Source organism: Chlorocebus sabaeus, chromosome 14 (assembly GCF_047675955.1).
Source record: "Chlorocebus sabaeus isolate Y175 chromosome 14, mChlSab1.0.hap1, whole genome shotgun sequence".
Taxonomy (NCBI): domain Eukaryota; kingdom Metazoa; phylum Chordata; class Mammalia; order Primates; family Cercopithecidae; genus Chlorocebus; species Chlorocebus sabaeus.
In genome coordinates, this window is record NC_132917.1 from 85,899,794 (window position 1) to 85,915,941 (window position 16,148).

At 55.7% G+C, this 16,148-nt stretch overlaps 1 protein-coding gene across 3 annotated transcripts in view; it reads left to right on the forward strand.

Moving 5' to 3' along the window:
• Positions 1-3,811: 3,811 nt before the first annotated feature.
• The window catches only part of ATOH8 (atonal bHLH transcription factor 8), a 39,153-nt gene continuing 26,816 nt past the window's right edge, over positions 3,812-16,148 (forward strand). Inside the window, exons 1-2 of one of the 3 annotated variants that reach the window (XM_073023138.1) lie at positions 3,812-5,077; positions 14,280-14,471. In XM_073023138.1, coding sequence (XP_072879239.1) covers positions 4,283-5,077; positions 14,280-14,471 — 987 coding nt within the window. In that variant the 5' untranslated portion in view covers positions 3,812-4,282. The remainder of the gene's footprint in view (positions 5,078-14,279; positions 14,472-16,148) is intronic. The other 2 variants (XM_007970000.3, XM_007970001.3) reach the window with 2 other exon arrangements.

Here is a 16,148-nt window from a genome sequence, read left to right on the forward strand (position 1 = left end):
GGCATGTTCCACTGGCAAGGAGGGAGGGCCCCAGTGCCTGGATACCAAGATCTGGGCTCTATATGCCCTTGTCATCTGACCCTGACTAGAAGGAGCTAGAATGGCATTGTGCTGCACCAAGGGAGGCCAGTGGCTCCAGCTGAGAGGTGAACAGCAAGAAGCCCACCAGGCTGGCAGCACAGCAGGAAGAGCTGGCTGACACAGGCCAGCTCCATAGATGGCTCAGTTATCACCTCCCAGATGCTAGTCGCTGAGCTCTCAGGAGGCAGCGGACACAGTGGTTCAGAGCTTGGCTTTTGGGGTCAGTTGGCCTGGGTTCAAATCCCACGACTGTTCTTTCTGTTGGCAAGATGTTTTTTCCCCCACTAGGAGCCTTAATCTCCTTATCTATAAAGTGGGTTTACTTCCCTGGGTGATGATAAAGATTAGTGAGACAGAGTTCGTATGCGCTCCTTGCATGGCAGTATTAAAGAATTACGACTGCCTGGCTTTCTAGCATCTGCTCCCAGTGGCCTGACCCCTAAGCTCTTGCCTTGCCTTCCCTTTTTATCTTTATTACTTTTCCCTAGACCTGCCATCCAAGGGGTATGGAATCTTCCAGTGACAGCATCACTCGATCCCAGGGTCACCTCAAACGGTTAATTCAGTGGGTGATGTTTTTAATGAAGGGCATAGGGTGTCGTCTGCATTGTCCCATCCAAAGGTGTGAGTAGGGCCACCTGGAGCCTTGGGAGACTTTTTATCCTGGAAAGTCTATGAATTCCTGAAATCCACATTACTGTCATTACAGGGCCACCACAATGGGCACAAGTTCCTCATGGGGAGACTGTAGTGTTGTGTGCAGTCCCAATAGTGTGATACCACCAGGGGGTGCTGCCCAGCTGGTCTCTGCCCCAATTTCCAACAAGGCTGAGGAAGGCAGAAGCAAGAGCCCTTGGAAGACAGGTTTGACCCTTAGGCTGGTGGGGCATGGGTAGCCAGCCTGGACTTGGAAGGTCTGCAACCTGGCAGGCTGACAGTGGCAATAGCGGGGACTCCACGTGAATTGGCCTCTTTACAATTTGCCGCCTGTTCCCACACACACCATTCCATCTCGAGACTCAAGAGATGATGCTCAGATAGTGAACAGAGGCTCAGAGAAGTCAGGGAGCTGCTCAAGGTCACACACCTGGTATGTGACAAGGTGAAGATCCCTCTGGGCTTGGCTGTTGCCAACTCTGGGGCCCTGGCATTTGGCCAGCGGGAGAGGCAGCATGTTGGGGAGAAAGAGCCTGTCTGGGAGCCTGTAGCCCGGCTTGGAGCCCTGCTCTACCTCCACCCTGCATGCCTGATCATTCCTATCCAATCCCTTCTCCTCCTCCTGCCCCAGGGGATCTCAGTGACCTTTTCCCCTATTTGGGGAAAGTTGGCACAGGGCTCAGGATCAGTATGAGTGGATCCCTTGGTATTCAGCCAAGATGTGATTTTCCCAGACACAGCTTGGCCTCTTTAAGGACAAAATTCAGTCCTGCTAGAGACTTCTCACACCCCCTAACTAGCCATGGGTACTCCAGTCTTCAACTACACCCAAGTCTGGGATGCAAGGGGGCCTGAGCAGCTGGCTAACCCAGGATGCCCCAGGTCACCATTTCCCAGACTCCAGGCATCATGCCACATGCTGCGCATGCAGCGTCTTTGAGTCCTTGCAGCTCTGTGAGGCATGGTATCATGACTCCCATTTTACAGAGGAAGATACTGAAGCTCAGAGAGTGCCTGAGCAGCCCTGGAGGAGGAGTGTCGCTTTTCCTCCATCTCTGCCGCTGACTGGCTGGATGCACAGGAGGACTGGGTCTCCAGACAGGACTGTAAAGGGCATGAGGGCTGCTTGTCCTCATCAGAGGCTTTCTGAGCACCAGCCCTTAGAGACAGGGAGGAAGGCAAGAGTGCACCTTTGAGGAACGCACAAGCCCAGGAGTTCCAACAGGGCTGCAGTGGAAGCGAAGTTGCAGCAGGACTTTTGAGCAAGCATGCGCAGATGCCAGCAAGAGCAATTGGAGACTGTAGTGAGCAGGGAAGGTTCGCAGGAGGAGGGGGACTGGAGCTGATCATGGAAGGGTGAGGAAGAGTGTGCTTTGCAAAGGGGAGCTGTGGAGGAGAGCTGGGAGCAAAAACCAGGACTTTAGATAAGGTGCAGGAATATGCAGGTGTCCAGGGAAGAGGGTGTCTCTGGGAGCACATGCTTTATGATGCTGGCACCCACCTTGGTAGCAAAATGATATTTGCATTTACTACAGTCAGAAAACCACGTGCCTCAGTGTGTGTGTGTGTGTGTGTGTGTGGGTGTGTGTGTGTCTATGTTTGAAGCCTTATGTCAAAGTCCTTTGACATTCATGATCTCTTTGTCCTTTCCCAGCTACCCTGAGAAGGTTGGCCGGACAGAAATATCCTCAAAGACAGAAAAGTGGGAGGAAACGTCTTGCTCTTGGTCACGGGGCTCCACAGTTGAAAAGCCAAGGCCCAACCAGGACTGCCGGCCCCAGCTGCATGCTCCTGCCCCCGAAGCTTTGCCCAGATCCCCATCCCAACTCCCAGTACCCTGCATGCCATCTGCCTCCTCAACCCCTAGGCATTCTCCCATGGAGGAGAGAAGCACTGTGTGAGCCCTTGTGTTTCCATCGGAGTTCAAGGCCAGGGTTGACAGTTCATCTTCTCCCTAACCACTTTGCTGGCTTTTAGTGCCCACCTTCCTAAAGGAGCAACAGCCACAGAGAAGGGACCAGCAAGGAGTGAAGCCCTCTTCTGAGCCTCCAAAGGGAGTGGCTGGGAGGTGGTCCTCTGGCGAGGGCCTACTAGTTTGACCCCTTCTTTCCAGAATCTCCAGTGGAATGGCACAGAGAGCACTGAGGGTCTGGGGGGTCGACCTCTGTGCCTTGCCAATAACCGTGGGCACCAGCAAAGCTCTCGCCTGGTGCCAGGCACTGCTCTGAGTGCCTTGCGCATACACGCTCTTCACACCGCCTGGGGAGGCAGGTACGATTATAACCCTCGTTTTACAGGTAAGGAAAGTGAGGCACAGAGTGGTTAAGTCACTTTTCCAAGGTCATGCAGTGAGTGGCAGAGCTGGGGTTTGGGCCCAGGAAATCTGCCTCAAGTAGCTGTTTTGCCTCGATAAATAATAATAATAATGACAGCTACCATTTGACGACCCCTTCCTATGTGCCTAGTGCTTTAATTCCTCAGAGCAATGCTATGATTTAGGCGTTGATGTTGTCCGAATTTCTCATTTCATAGATGAGTAAATCCCGGCTTAGCAGGGCGCCTGGAATGAGGTGACTGCAGAGGCTCGCAGACGTTAGGTCTGCCTAAACCGAAGCTTCCACCCTCCTCTGCCTCTGTGACTTTGGAACTTTCGGAGACTCAGTTTCCCTGTCTTAAGCCCTCTGCTCCTCTTGCTTCCCCGCTCCAGCAAGTGAGAGTGGACTGGGTTGCCGTGCCTGGCGGGTGCGGGTCGCCGGGCAACTCCGGAGTCTCCCCTTCCCCATCGGCCCGCAGCAGAAGTCCCAGCTCCCGGCGTTTTCTGTCTCTCGGAGAGTTGGGGCGGAGGGAGTGGCGGGAAGGTGCCGGGTGGGCAAGGTCGGAGCTGCGTCACCGAGAGGCCTGCAAGGCCAGGGAGAGAAGGCCCCGCTGTGATTTGGGGAAGGGCCGGGGGGCCCATAAGTCACGTGCTCGGGGCTGTTGTGAAGAAGCGGACTGTCCTTTGGGAACATAGAAGCGCCCCCGACTTGAGTAGGGGCGGGGAGGGAGAGCCGAGGAGGCAGGTTCTGGGCCAAGGGGATGGGGGTGGGGGGAGGTAGGGAGCACGCGGACAAAGGAGGCGGCCGGCGGCCCAGCTGTTTTGAAAAATGCTTCCTGTTTCTTTAAAGGCGCTCGCGGCTCGGGCGGCCGGGGCTGGGGAGGCGGTGGCGGCGGGAGCTGCCTCCTCTCCGGGCGGCGGCGCTGACTGATCTCGCGAACTGGGCTTCTGTGTAAACTGAGGCTAAACAAACACAGATGGAGCGCAGCGGGCGTTCTCCAGAAATGCTGGCAAGGCGGCAGCGACTTCAGATGACACTCTGAGCGCTCCGGGAACGGACAGCCCGGCGGCTTCGCGAAGCCGGCGGCGCAGCTGCCCCGGGCGAGGGGGAGAAAGGGAGAGGAGAGGGAGGGGAGGGCGGGCGAAGGGGGAGAGCCAGAGACTCCTCGGCGCTGAGCGCGGCGGCGGCCCGGGCAGCCCCACGCTCCTGCCTCGCGCGCCGCCCGCGCCATGAAGCACATCCCGGTCCTCGAGGACGGGCCATGGAAGACCGTGTGCGTGAAGGAGCTGAACGGCCTCAAGAAGCTCAAGCGGAAAGGCAAGGAGCCGGCGCGGCGCGCGAACGGCTATAAAACTTTCCGATTGGACTTGGAAGCGCCCGAGCCCCGCGCAGTCGCCACCAACGGGCTGCGGGACAGGACCCATCGGCTGCAGCCGGTCCCGGTCCCGGTGCCGGTGCCAGCCCCAGTGGCCCCGGCCGTTCCCCCAAGAGGGGGCGCGGACACTGCCCGGGAGCGCGGGGGCTCCCGGGTGCCCGAGGTCTCCGACGCGCGGAAACGCGGCTTCGCCCTGGGCGCAGTGGGGCCAGGACTCCCCACGCCGCCGCCGCCGCCGCCGCCACCGCCGCCGCCGCCGCCGCCGCCTCCTGCGCCCCAGAGCCAGGCTCCTGGGGGCCCAGAGGCACAGCCTTTCCGGGAGCCGGGTCTGCGTCCTCGCATCTTGCTGTGCGCACCGCCCGCGCGCCCCGCGCCGTCAGCGCCCCCAGCGCCGCAAGCGCCCCCGGAGTCCACTGTGCGCCCAGCGCCCCCAACGCGCCCGGGGGAAAGTTCCTACTCGTCAATTTCACACGTAATTTACAATAACCACCCGGATTCCTCCGCGTCGCCTAGGAAACGACCTGGAGAAGCGACTGCCGCCTCCTCCGAGATCAAAGCCCTGCAGCAGACCCGGAGGCTCCTGGCTAACGCCAGGGAGCGGACGAGGGTGCACACCATCAGCGCAGCCTTCGAGGCGCTCAGGAAGCAGGTACCCGCTCCCCGCCGCACGCCCTCACTGCACCCGGGGACGACTGAGGGAATGGGTGGGCGAGTGGCCCAGGCGCGATGGAGGTGTGTTTAAAGGGCAGGCTGCCCCACCCGGTCCGACAGTGGTGCCCAGACAGGTGTGGGCAGTCCTGGGGCAGTGACTTTGCCACAGCGTTGGTATGGATCATAGTTTTCAAAGTGGCTATAAAAGTTGGGTATCTCTGGCCAGAGCACCCTCCACCCTCAACCCCCGCCTCGGGTAACGCTGTCTGCGCGTCTAACTTCAGCCTCTATAGTTCACTTTTATGGCAGCGAGTATTTGCCTGCCGGAGTCCCCTGGGCGCGGTGCGGAGTGGAGAGGGGACATGTGGGAATCTGTCTTGGTCAGGGCAGGAAGAGGGGGAGCCTTCTCCAGGCATTTGGCATGGTCAGGGTCTTGGCCCCCCGTTGGTGGTGGCAAGTCCCGGAATGCTGCGGTGGGACAGTCCGGGGGCACTTGTCAGCCCCTCTTCAGGACCCAGCAGTGATGTCCCGAACACTCAGGTTGCTTGCGGGCTGTGCACTCCTTGCCCTGGCATCCTCAAGAACCCGCACTACAAGCCTGTGCCCTCTCCCCAGGGTTGGGCTCAGGAATGGGCTGGTGGGAGTCTTTCTAGGAGATCCCTTCCTTTCACCCGTGGTGAAGCAGGCAGCTCTGCTGAGGGGACTGCCTAGTTGGGGGATTCCCTCTGGGGCATCTTCAGAGCCTAGTTCTGGGGTGAGTTGGGGACTTTTTAGTTTGGAACTGGTGCGGGCTGCCCTCACCAGACAGTGCCCCTGCGCAGGTAGTGGAAGAATACTTAACCCAAGAATTACCCGTGATGGGGCGGGACAGTTGCTTGGGCTTCTAGGCTTCTTATTTTCTTAGCGAGAAGGAGCTGTAGGAAGGAGGTGGTGAGTTCTCTCCCACCCCTACACAGGGCGTGGGGAAGGGTTAGGGTAGATGTGGCTGGTTTGAAGGGTGTTTTTTTGTTTTTTGTTTTTTTTTCCCCCCTTTTTCTTTGCATGCTCTGCAGCTGACTTGCTGTGTGACTCCAGGAATGTTGCTCAACTTCTCTGGTCTTTAGCCAGCAACAAAACATTTCAGAAACCATGATCTTCTTTTTGGATCACTCTCCTCTTCCTCCTGGGGGTTGGGGTGGGGTGGGGCAGTAGTGCCTGTGTCCATCCATGGAAAGGAAATTGAATCCCTGGAGGAAAGAGGCCATATGACTTCTGAGCCAAAGTGTCTTGCTTGGGCTTGGGGAAAGTGGTGAGTGAGATTGGGTGGGGGTGGGGGACGAGTGGCTGTCACAGACCAGGCTGGGCCTCTGCCCTCAGCCATACCAGCTGGAACCCTGGGCAGTGGGCCCAGTGGAGCAGTCAGTCCCACCCTGAGCCAGCAGCTCTGTGTCTGCATCGCTGGGTAGAGGTGGCAGTGCATGGGGGATCCTGCAACCCACTCCCCAGGACAGAAGGATTACAGAAGGGCAGAGAGATACCTGTCCACCTGCCCACCTTGCCACTAGGGAAGCCTCTCCTAGACTGGGGAGGCACGTGCCCAGAGCCTCATAGCTGTTGAGTAGCAGGTCAGGGCTGGCACTAGGGGCTTTGACTGCAGGTTCTGGGCCCTTCTGCCCCTCTGTTGCCCCTCTGTATGCTGAAAGAATACTCATCTGAGTGCTCTGTTACATCTTATGTGCCCGCTGGCTTTTACTTCGTTCAACAATCAATTCCATCTCATTTGATCTAAACAACATCCCTGTCAAAATTGGATTAACTCATTTTATAGTATGGAACACTGAGGCCCAGAGATGGAAAGAGACTTGTCCAAGATCACTTAGTGGGTTAGGGAAGATGACAGCAGTTTCTGGAACGCCCTCCTGGCCAAATGCCTCCCACAGTGCCATCTTTATCAGCATCACGTATCACTCCCCAACCCCTAGCCTGTGATGTTTGTTAACAATCAAGGCAGGGTGCACACTTGGCAGACCCTTTGAGATGAGATTGTTCATCGTGGTCTCCTTTTACTTCCCCCATTACCGTGGGATGTTCTCTATAAAAAGGGCAAGTTCAGTGTATCTAAGCAGAAGGCACACTCATGCCCTCTCAGGGAGAGAGTGTGTATGCAATGCAAACACACAGGCAGGTACACACACACATGCTCCTTACACGTGCTCAAGAGCACACACGGTCACAGAAGTGCCTGTTCCTGTTTGTTTCCTCCTTGCCCCAGCCATTCTGCCCCTTCCCTAGAAAGGCTGCCAGGCCATAATGGCACCTGCCTGTTAGCTAGGAAGGAAAGAAATACAGCCAGGATGTTTCTGGTCATAGAGCCAGGGGCCAAGGCCGCACCCACCATGTCCCCCTCACCACCATGGCACCTATTTGATAGAGGAAGACCTGTGTTCTGGAGGAGCCCCTTCCTCCTCTGGGCCTCAGTCTTCTGGGTAAAATGTATTCCTCACCCCCTCGCCCAATCCAGACAAGCTGCAGCTCTGGAGCTAGGCTCGGGCCTGACTGAAATGGGTCCTTGGAAATGGGAAAGGCAGATCAGCTCTGCCTGAAATGGGACCTTGGCCAGTGTGGCACCAAGATGGGTTCTGGGATTGTGGCTCTGGCCTGGGGCTTCATTCTCCTGAGTAGCTTCCTGGTACCATGAAGGAAGCACTGACCTGGGAAATTGGAGGCCAGGCATTGAGTTGTCCTCCCCTGCATGCCTTCTGTGTGGCTGTGGACAAGTCACTGACCCTTTCTGGGCCTCAGTTGCTGAAGTTGTAAAATGGTAATATTGCTGACCTTATCCACAGTGTTTAGAAAAGCAAGAGCAAGTGAGGAAAGGAAGGAGGCCTATAAGAGCAGTGAACATTTCCTCCCTCCCTCCCTCCCTCCCTCCCTCCCTCCCTCCCTCCCTCCCTCCCTTCCTTCCTTCCTTCCTTCCTTCCTTCCTTCCTTCCTTCCTTCCTTCCTTCTCTCTTTCTCTCTTTCTTTCTTGACAGAGTCTCTCTCTGTTGCCCAGGCTGGTTCATGTGATTCTTCCACCTCAGCCTCCCAAGTAGCTGGGATTACAGGCGCACACCACCATACCTGGGTAATTTTTTGTATTTTAGTAGGGATGGGGTTTCACCATGTTGCCCAGGCTGGCCTCGAACTCCTGAGCTCAGGTGGTCCACCCACCTCGGTCTCCCAAAGTGCTAGGATTACAGGCATGAGCCATTGTGCACAGCCAGAGCAGTGAACATTTCTTAAGCATCTCCACGGTCCTCAGGGCTGGGCAAGGCTCTTGACAGATGAAGCAATAAGAATTCTTTAATTATTTTAATAACTGTCACAGAAACTAGCATTTAGCTCATTCTTACTTTGTACCAGGCGTAGTGCTAAGCTTGTTATGTGTATTAGTTCATTTAATGAAATAGATACTGTTATCGCACCTCCTGCTCTGTTTTACAGATGGTGACTGAGTTTCAGAGAGCTTATGTAAGTTGTCCCGGTCTGTTGCCACTGCACATGGCCTTGTGGGTTTTGTGCTACACGCTACCTTGGCACACCGTTTGCCAGACTCCAGGGTGGCGGTGCTTCGTGGCCATGTACAGTGGCAGCCTGCATAGTTGTGGGCCACTGTTACTGTGGAGCTTGGGTTGGACTCCCAGGGCCCCGACTCCTAACAGCTCTGCTCCTCAGCCTGTCTAATGTCCTGGAACCATCTACCCTCAGCATGAGGAAGCCAGACAGGCTCCTACTGTGTCATAATCCACCGTCCTCTCAACCAGGAAGGGAGCAGGGAGGGTGGCTGCAGGGCTGCAGGTGGGGAGGTGCAGGTGAGAGAGAGAGAAGCCCTCTGGTCTGGTCTAGGCTGGGTGGTGTGGGGCAGATGGTCAGGCCATAGCACATGCCACCAGCACAGCTGCACCAGAACCCTCCCCATCGCCTCATGGAAGGCCATGTGTGCACAGCTGGCCTGGCCCAGGAGTGGGGCCGCTCCCTGCCAGGTGGGAGGGGTGAAAGGGAAAGGCCGGCCTTGTGGGGTGGTGAGGGAAGGGGCCAGAGTGGCAGGACCTTCTGTCTCACAAGCTGTGCCTACCCTTGGGGCGTGTGGTGTGCGTGTGGATTTCCTCTCTCCCCTCAAAGCCCCTCAGTGTTGATGGAAGATGGCAGCAATGGAAGGCAGTGCGGGGCCCCGGTTTCTGCCGTGGTCCTCTCCACGGAGGACATGCCAAGCAACTGGGACCCAGGCTACCTCCCCTGCTGCCCCTGGAGCCTCCCAGGGGGTCCTTATCGAGTGAAGTCAGGGTTGCCCTGGAGGGAGCGTGGGAATGGTGCTCTCAGCACCTCCCTCACTCTGAAACCCCACAGGGTGCAAGGAGGGCATGGGGAGTGCAAAGCAGCCTGTGCACCATCCCCTCGGGCAACGAGGGACAGGCCTGCTTGTACTGGGGGCTCCATGCAGGTAGGTAAGGGTGACAGAGGCCTTCCTCCTGTTCCTTCATGTCCGCAGTCACCAGGGTGGCTGCTGTGGAGCCTCACTGCACTGAATGAGGCCTTACCTGAGCCTGCTGTGGGGTGTCCGTTGTGCTGTCTTCCCATTTTACAGATGAAGACACTTACAGAGAGGTGACGCAGATTGCTCAAGCCCACAGTGTGACCAGGATCTGTACTCAGGCCTGTCTGGCCCTGGGGCCATAGCTCCTAACGACCAAGACCCAGGTTCTCAGGGTCCAGCCTGGTGGCAGTGCAGGAGGTTGGGATTTTAAAGGACCTATTTAGATAGACTTTGGGAAGGACGTTGAACAGCTCTGGGTAGAGTGGCTTCACGTCGGGAATCCAGCACTCACTGACACGAGACGATCAGATGATCATTTCACTGGAATCCGGTGCTCTTCTGTGTGTAGTGGATGTGGTGCTGTTGGAGCTCTATGGGCTCAGGAGTCTTGGTGGGCTTCCAGGAGGGCGTCTTGGGCTGGGTCTGAAGGGTGGGCAGGAGTTGGCACAGAAGCAAGAGCATAGAGGGCTTTGAGGCCTTTCCTGCATTCTCTGGTGGTTCTCAGCGTTGCTTCTTTAGGAACTTTTCCCTCATTTGCCCCTACGATCTCATTCTGAGGTAGCAGGTGTAGGAACTTTTCCCTCATTTGCCCCTGCGATCTCATTCTGAGGTAGCAGGTGTTCTAATGCCCATTTTACTGGTGAGGAAACTGAGGTCCTGTAAGCTTATGGATCTGCCTAAGGTCACCTGACTGGCCAGTAGTAGAGTCAGGCCTTCGGGCTCCCAGGCCAGTGCTCTTCATGTTTTTTCATGCTTGCTGGAACTGGGTCCGGCTTAGGGTGGGTGGGGTGGAATGTTTTGGGGGCATATGGGACCTTGCGAAAATGCCAAAGTCTGTTCCACCAAAGTTTAAAAATCCTTGTGGATGAGCACAAGGCAGATCCTTTTACTTTCCTGGCAGTTGGGCAGTCTGTCGGGAGTGGGAGCCAGGTAATTCTGCCTCCTCCCTTGGCCCGTGTCCTCTGAGCAGGGTGAGCCGACAACTGCTGTGGGGGACTCTGTAGGCGGTGGGGGTGGGTGGTCTCTGGGCCTTGCTGTGGATACTCTAAGAGGGATCTCATGGCATCATCAGCCCAGAACTCTCCATCCCTAGCTCAGGAGGGTGGGCTGCCTACCTCCCCATCTTAAGCTATAGACACTTATTCAGATCCCCAAGCAGTTCCTGCGGCTAACTGGAAAGAGCCCAGCTAAGCCACAAGTTCAAAACCCAGTTCATCACTCACCAGCTGAGAGATCCAGGAAATTCCTACATGCCTGAGAATCACACGCTTTTCTGTAAAGTGGAAGTGGCCATTGCTACCTCATTGCGCTGCTTAAAAGATGAATACAGACATTGTATTTGAAACATCCACCCTTTGCCTGGCCTTAGTAGACCGTAATAACAGCAAAGTGGCCTGGGCCCAACAGTCACGGAGAATCTATGCTGCTCAGACTCCAGTGGAAGCTGCTTGATATAGTCCTCGAAGCTCTGTGGGCTGCCCAGGCATTGCTACCCCGACTCTCCAGATGAGGAAACGGAGACTCTGAGGCGTGAAGGCACTTCCCACAGCTACACCACTTGTAAGTGCCTGGAATTCAGACCAGCTCTTTCCACCATACTTCAACATCCTAGAACCAGAACGGGTGCTAAATTCTCACTTTGCAGTGGCAGCCCAGTCTGGGGTGCCTCTGAGCTGGGCTGTTGGGGGCTGAGGGGCTGCATCCTGGAGCCTGGGCAGCAGGAGGATCTGGAATTGGCCAGGTGGTGAGGAGCTGCCCCTAGGGGTTGGGGAGGAGGAGAGGTGAGTAACCTGAAAGAGGCCTTTGGTGTCCCGTATGCGGCTACCTCTGGTGTGGTGTGGGAGCTGGGAGAGCCTAGTGGCTGTGTGCCTGGTGTCAGTCAGACGAGTTTCTGACTCCAGCCAGGTCTTAGCTGAGTGATCTGGGGCCCAATATGTCACCTCTCTGTTTTTGTGTGTACAGATGGTGGGGAAGGTTTTAAATGGGCTAATACTACCTGTAAATAGCTTCCACAGTGTCAGATATACAAGAGCTCAATGGATGGGTTTCTTCTTGTTAGATCTAGAGCTTGACAGAGACAATAGGGCAAAGTGACATACCTAGGACAGAACTGTCCCAGAACCTGGCATGGGGACCTCTAGATTGGCCTTGGCCTCAGCTGTCACTTTGGGGTCCTACAGTGACCCTGGATCACAGGGTACAGATCCCTTCCAAAATCCCTGCTCCCTCCTGGAAGCCCAGCTGTTACAGGCCAAGGGCTCAAAGAGCTGGGTCTTTAAGGGAAACTCCTAGCGTGGCGTCTGTGTGAAAACAGTGCTGAGGGCTGTGTCACAGAGCTGCACCCAGTCCCCAGAGCCTCCCTCAGGCTGCCACACCCTCCCTGGGGTGAAGAGGAGGCAGAAGTTCTGGCTGGCCCCTGAGACCCCCTTCCCTGCCCCAGGACTACCAGACCTTGTTTATTTGTTCAGGCTGATAAAGCAGAATTCCCTGGACTCTGGCTGGGAACGAGCAAAGTGCATTGTTCTGCCAGCATTTCTGGGATGGGTTTGGAGCTGCAGCCAGGCCTGGGAGTGGGAGATGGGGTGAGGGGTGGAAATGCATGGGAATTGGCTCTCTCTGTTGCCTTCCTCTCCCTCTCTGGGTTTCCTAGTCTCAGCACCCCCAGAGGGTGGAGGGTGGGGCAGGCACGTGTCCTGGCTCCAGACCTCCTGCTTCTCACCCCCTCCGGAGCCCCTCTTTGAGGACCTTCTGCAAAACCAACCATAACACTTTCACAGACCTCTATCAGGCCTTACTCCATGCAATGCACACATCTCATCTCATTTAATCCTCACCACCTTGTGAGGTCAGTCCTGTTCCCGATATGACAGGGAAACCGAGGCTTAGAAAGATTCTGTCCCTTGCCCAGAGTGTTACAGCTAGACAGAGCTAGAGCCAGGAGTTAAACCCATGTGACAAAAAGATACACTTAGCTTTATGCCAGATAGCTTCATCTTCACCATCAGAGAGAGGAAAGGTGTTTGAGCCCAGTTCAAAATATTCTAGAGTGAAGATCCAGAGGGAGAGGTCATTGATTTGTTTACTCATTGCCTCAATCAACAAACCCCTTTGAGGGCCTGTTACGGGCAGGACCTGTGCTAGCCTCTGCAGACATAGGCCTTCCCCGCACAGTTCATAGGGAGACTGAGCACTCAAGATCCACAGTGTGGGCAGTTAAGGACAGATGGGGTGCTATTAGGGCACTATTGAGGGCAAGCTGTCCCTCCTGGTGTAGGGTAGGGGAGGTCAGGGAAAGCTCTTGGACACAGTGAGGTTTAAAGTGAGATCAAAGTGGGTGATGTGTTTAGGGTCCCCAGTCTGGGGTGACTGTCTTGTTCATGCTTTTTCTCCATGCTCTGGAATAGGGATTTCCATCTTTGGCACTACTGACATTTGGGGGCAGGTAGTTCTCTGTTGTGGGGGCACTGTAGGATCCTATGCACTGTGGGATGTTTAGCAACGTCCCCACCTCCGTCCCTGCAATGCCCCCACTCCCCTGTCCTTAGGGGACAAAATCATCCCTGGTTGAGAATCACTGGCCTGAAAGAATGCCTGGCATATGGTGGGCGCTCACTAAATACTTGTGTAGATGCATCGTGCCGTCCCACCCCCTGTGGGATACGGGTTCATCAATGATATGGATGACACGGGTAGATCCTGAAGAGCCATAGCGAGGAGAAAACCAGGAGCCATAGTTGCTGGGTTTTTAGCCCTTTAGGTGAACAGTGCATTATAGGAACAGTGGGGTCTATTAGTTAGCATCTATCAGGTTGATTTTGTGGAGCTATTTCCAGGTTCCAAGACAGAACTCTGTTCAAGTGTACCGCAGTCTTTGGAGCTTTTTGCTCATGCAGCTCGAATATTGGTGGAGAGAGGTATTAAAAAATCAAAGGCTCCATCTTTCACCCCATACAAATCCCTGTGCAATTAGTGAGGAGCTAGTTGGTGACGAATCATTGACAAACGTGTCAAATTTGTTCGGTGCCGTGAGTGTGTATTATGCCGCTGTTGTCTGCCCAGCAGCACCCCAAGTCCTCAGGGCACAGAGTAAAAGATTTTTAAAAAATGAAAACCAGCCATGCTTGTGTCTTTCCAGCTGAGCACTGACACTTTCCTTCCCGTATGTCCCCAGAGTCCCAGGTGTGACATTATAACCTCACTCAAGCATAAGTTCTCTGAAGTAGGAATCAAGTTATTCACTGTTGTACTCCCCAAGTGTCCAGCAAAACAGGTGTTGCTGAATGAATGAAGGGAACATCAGAGCTGAAAAAACAAAATGCCTGTTCTCTCAGAGAGATTCCTGCTCAGGAGGGTGGAGGACAGAGCTCCGTGGTGGTTGTGGAAATTCACTGAGCTTCGATTCATACTGACTGGCTGGCAGGCATGAGCCGAACCTGTTTCTTCCCCTGCAAAATGGGAATGTGGGTACCTCTCAGAGCAGACGAGCCAATGTGTGTGTGTATGTGTGTGTGTAAACAGCAGGTGCATAGAGCAGATCACAAGACCAAGGTGAAGGGCCCAGATATACCGTAGACAGGCTGCCTCCCATGCCTGCCAGGCTGGGCACCACGCCCCTGCAGCCCTTCCTGACACTTTCTCCCCTCAGGTGCCGTGCTACTCGTATGGGCAGAAGCTGTCCAAACTGGCCATCCTGAGGATCGCCTGTAACTACATCCTGTCCCTGGCGCGGCTGGCTGACCTCGACTACAGTGCCGACCACAGCAACCTCAGCTTCTCCGAGTGTGTGCAGCGCTGCACCCGCACCCTGCAGGCCGAGGGACGTGCCAAGAAGCGCAAGGTATGCACCAGCCGGGTGGGTGGTAGCTTCTGGGGAGCATAGGGGAGGCAGGGACAGGAACTTGGGGGTGCCCTGCATATGCCCAGAATTCTGAAGGGGCCAGAGAGATCAGCTCTTAGAGGTTTGCTGGGAGTTGCCTCAGCTTCAGGACTCCTCAAATGCCTGGGATTATAGGTGTGTCTCTCCTCCTGGTAAGTGGCTGCTGGGTGGCCTTGAACAGTCACCCAGGGGAGAGGACTCTTTATCTGCAAAGCCCCTTCCTGGCCTTAGGTGCTCTGGTGCTGAATTCCTTGGGTGGCCCCCGATAAATGTCATACCAGGACAAGATTCCCCTGAGCAGGGTGACAGCCCAGGAGAGCCCTTTGGCAGGTTTTGGGAGGGTGACTTGGCCTGTGGGTTATCTGAGGCTATGCATTAAGGGGAGTGATGGTCATTCATTTATTCATTCTGGAGAGACTGATGAAGCTCCAACCATGTTCCGAGCACACTGGGCAGGGGTATAAAGATGACAAACATATGATCCTGGTCCCCATGCAGCTCACAAGAGGGTTAGGGAGACCCTCTTGTAAGTAGATGAGGGCAGGAGCCCTGTGCTAGGGACAGTGGAAGCCCAGGTAGAAGAGAGACAGATTTCACCCTCCTTCCCACGGGAGTTTGAAAGGGCATCTTAGTGTCAGTGATGTTTCAGCTGGGACCAGGAGGACAACCAGGTCACCAGGCAGATGAAGAAGGGAACAGCATCCGAGGCGGAGAGAACAGCTTGAACGAAGCCTGGTGGGGCTGGGGAAATGCGTGCAGGAGGAAAGGTGTTGGGCGCAGCTACAGGGCCCCAGATGGCCAAAGCTCCGGGCATTCCCAGTCAGGGGTCAGTGCTGAGCAAGGCTTAGTGCAGCCGTCTGGATCTCTGTTCCCACGTGGCTTCCGGGGAGAGCAACAGAGAGTGAGACCCAGTCTACGTCTGTGAGGCAAGATGCCTGTCCCCGCCTAGGGCAGGGGGCAGACCCTGTCATTCTCCATCCATCCTTTGCACTGCCTTCTTCCTTCCTAGCCTGCCCCTCCCCCATCCCTGACATTCCTCTCCAGACCCCTTTCCAGCAGGCCCCTCTGTGGATTCTCCGGGTTTCCCAGAGGTCCTCCACGGACTCCAGGCTCATGCCAGGGAGGGCACCTCCTCAGGGCTCCCTGCTGCCGCTGCCACGGTAACTGCACGTTGCATTCCTGGGAGTGCTTTAACGTGGACCAATTAGACAAAATCCTCATCAAGTGGGCAAGAGAGGAAGCGCCACTGGCGGCTCTGGGCAGCTTTCCTCTGGAAAGTGACACTGGTAAATTAGGGCGTGATTGATGGCTCCCGCGGCGCTCAGTGACAAAGGAGGTTTGTAAACTCTTGGTGAACTTCCCCTGGCATTCAGGCGGTCTGGAGGTGTAGATGGGCAGAGTGGGCAGGCGCCCCGTCTCCATCTCAAACCCCTCACTGTCCTACCCCCACGCCCTCCTCTTCACCCAGGGAAGGCAGAAGTGCAGCATGGAGGTCCCACCTTCCCTTTGATTGCAGCAGGGTCTTGGGCTGGTAGGAGGCTGGATGCCTGGCTGGTGAGGAAAGAGGGACAAGTTGGGTGGAGAGGCCCGACAGAGCCAAGCTTTTGGCTTCCCCTGAAATCACCTCAAATCTAACAT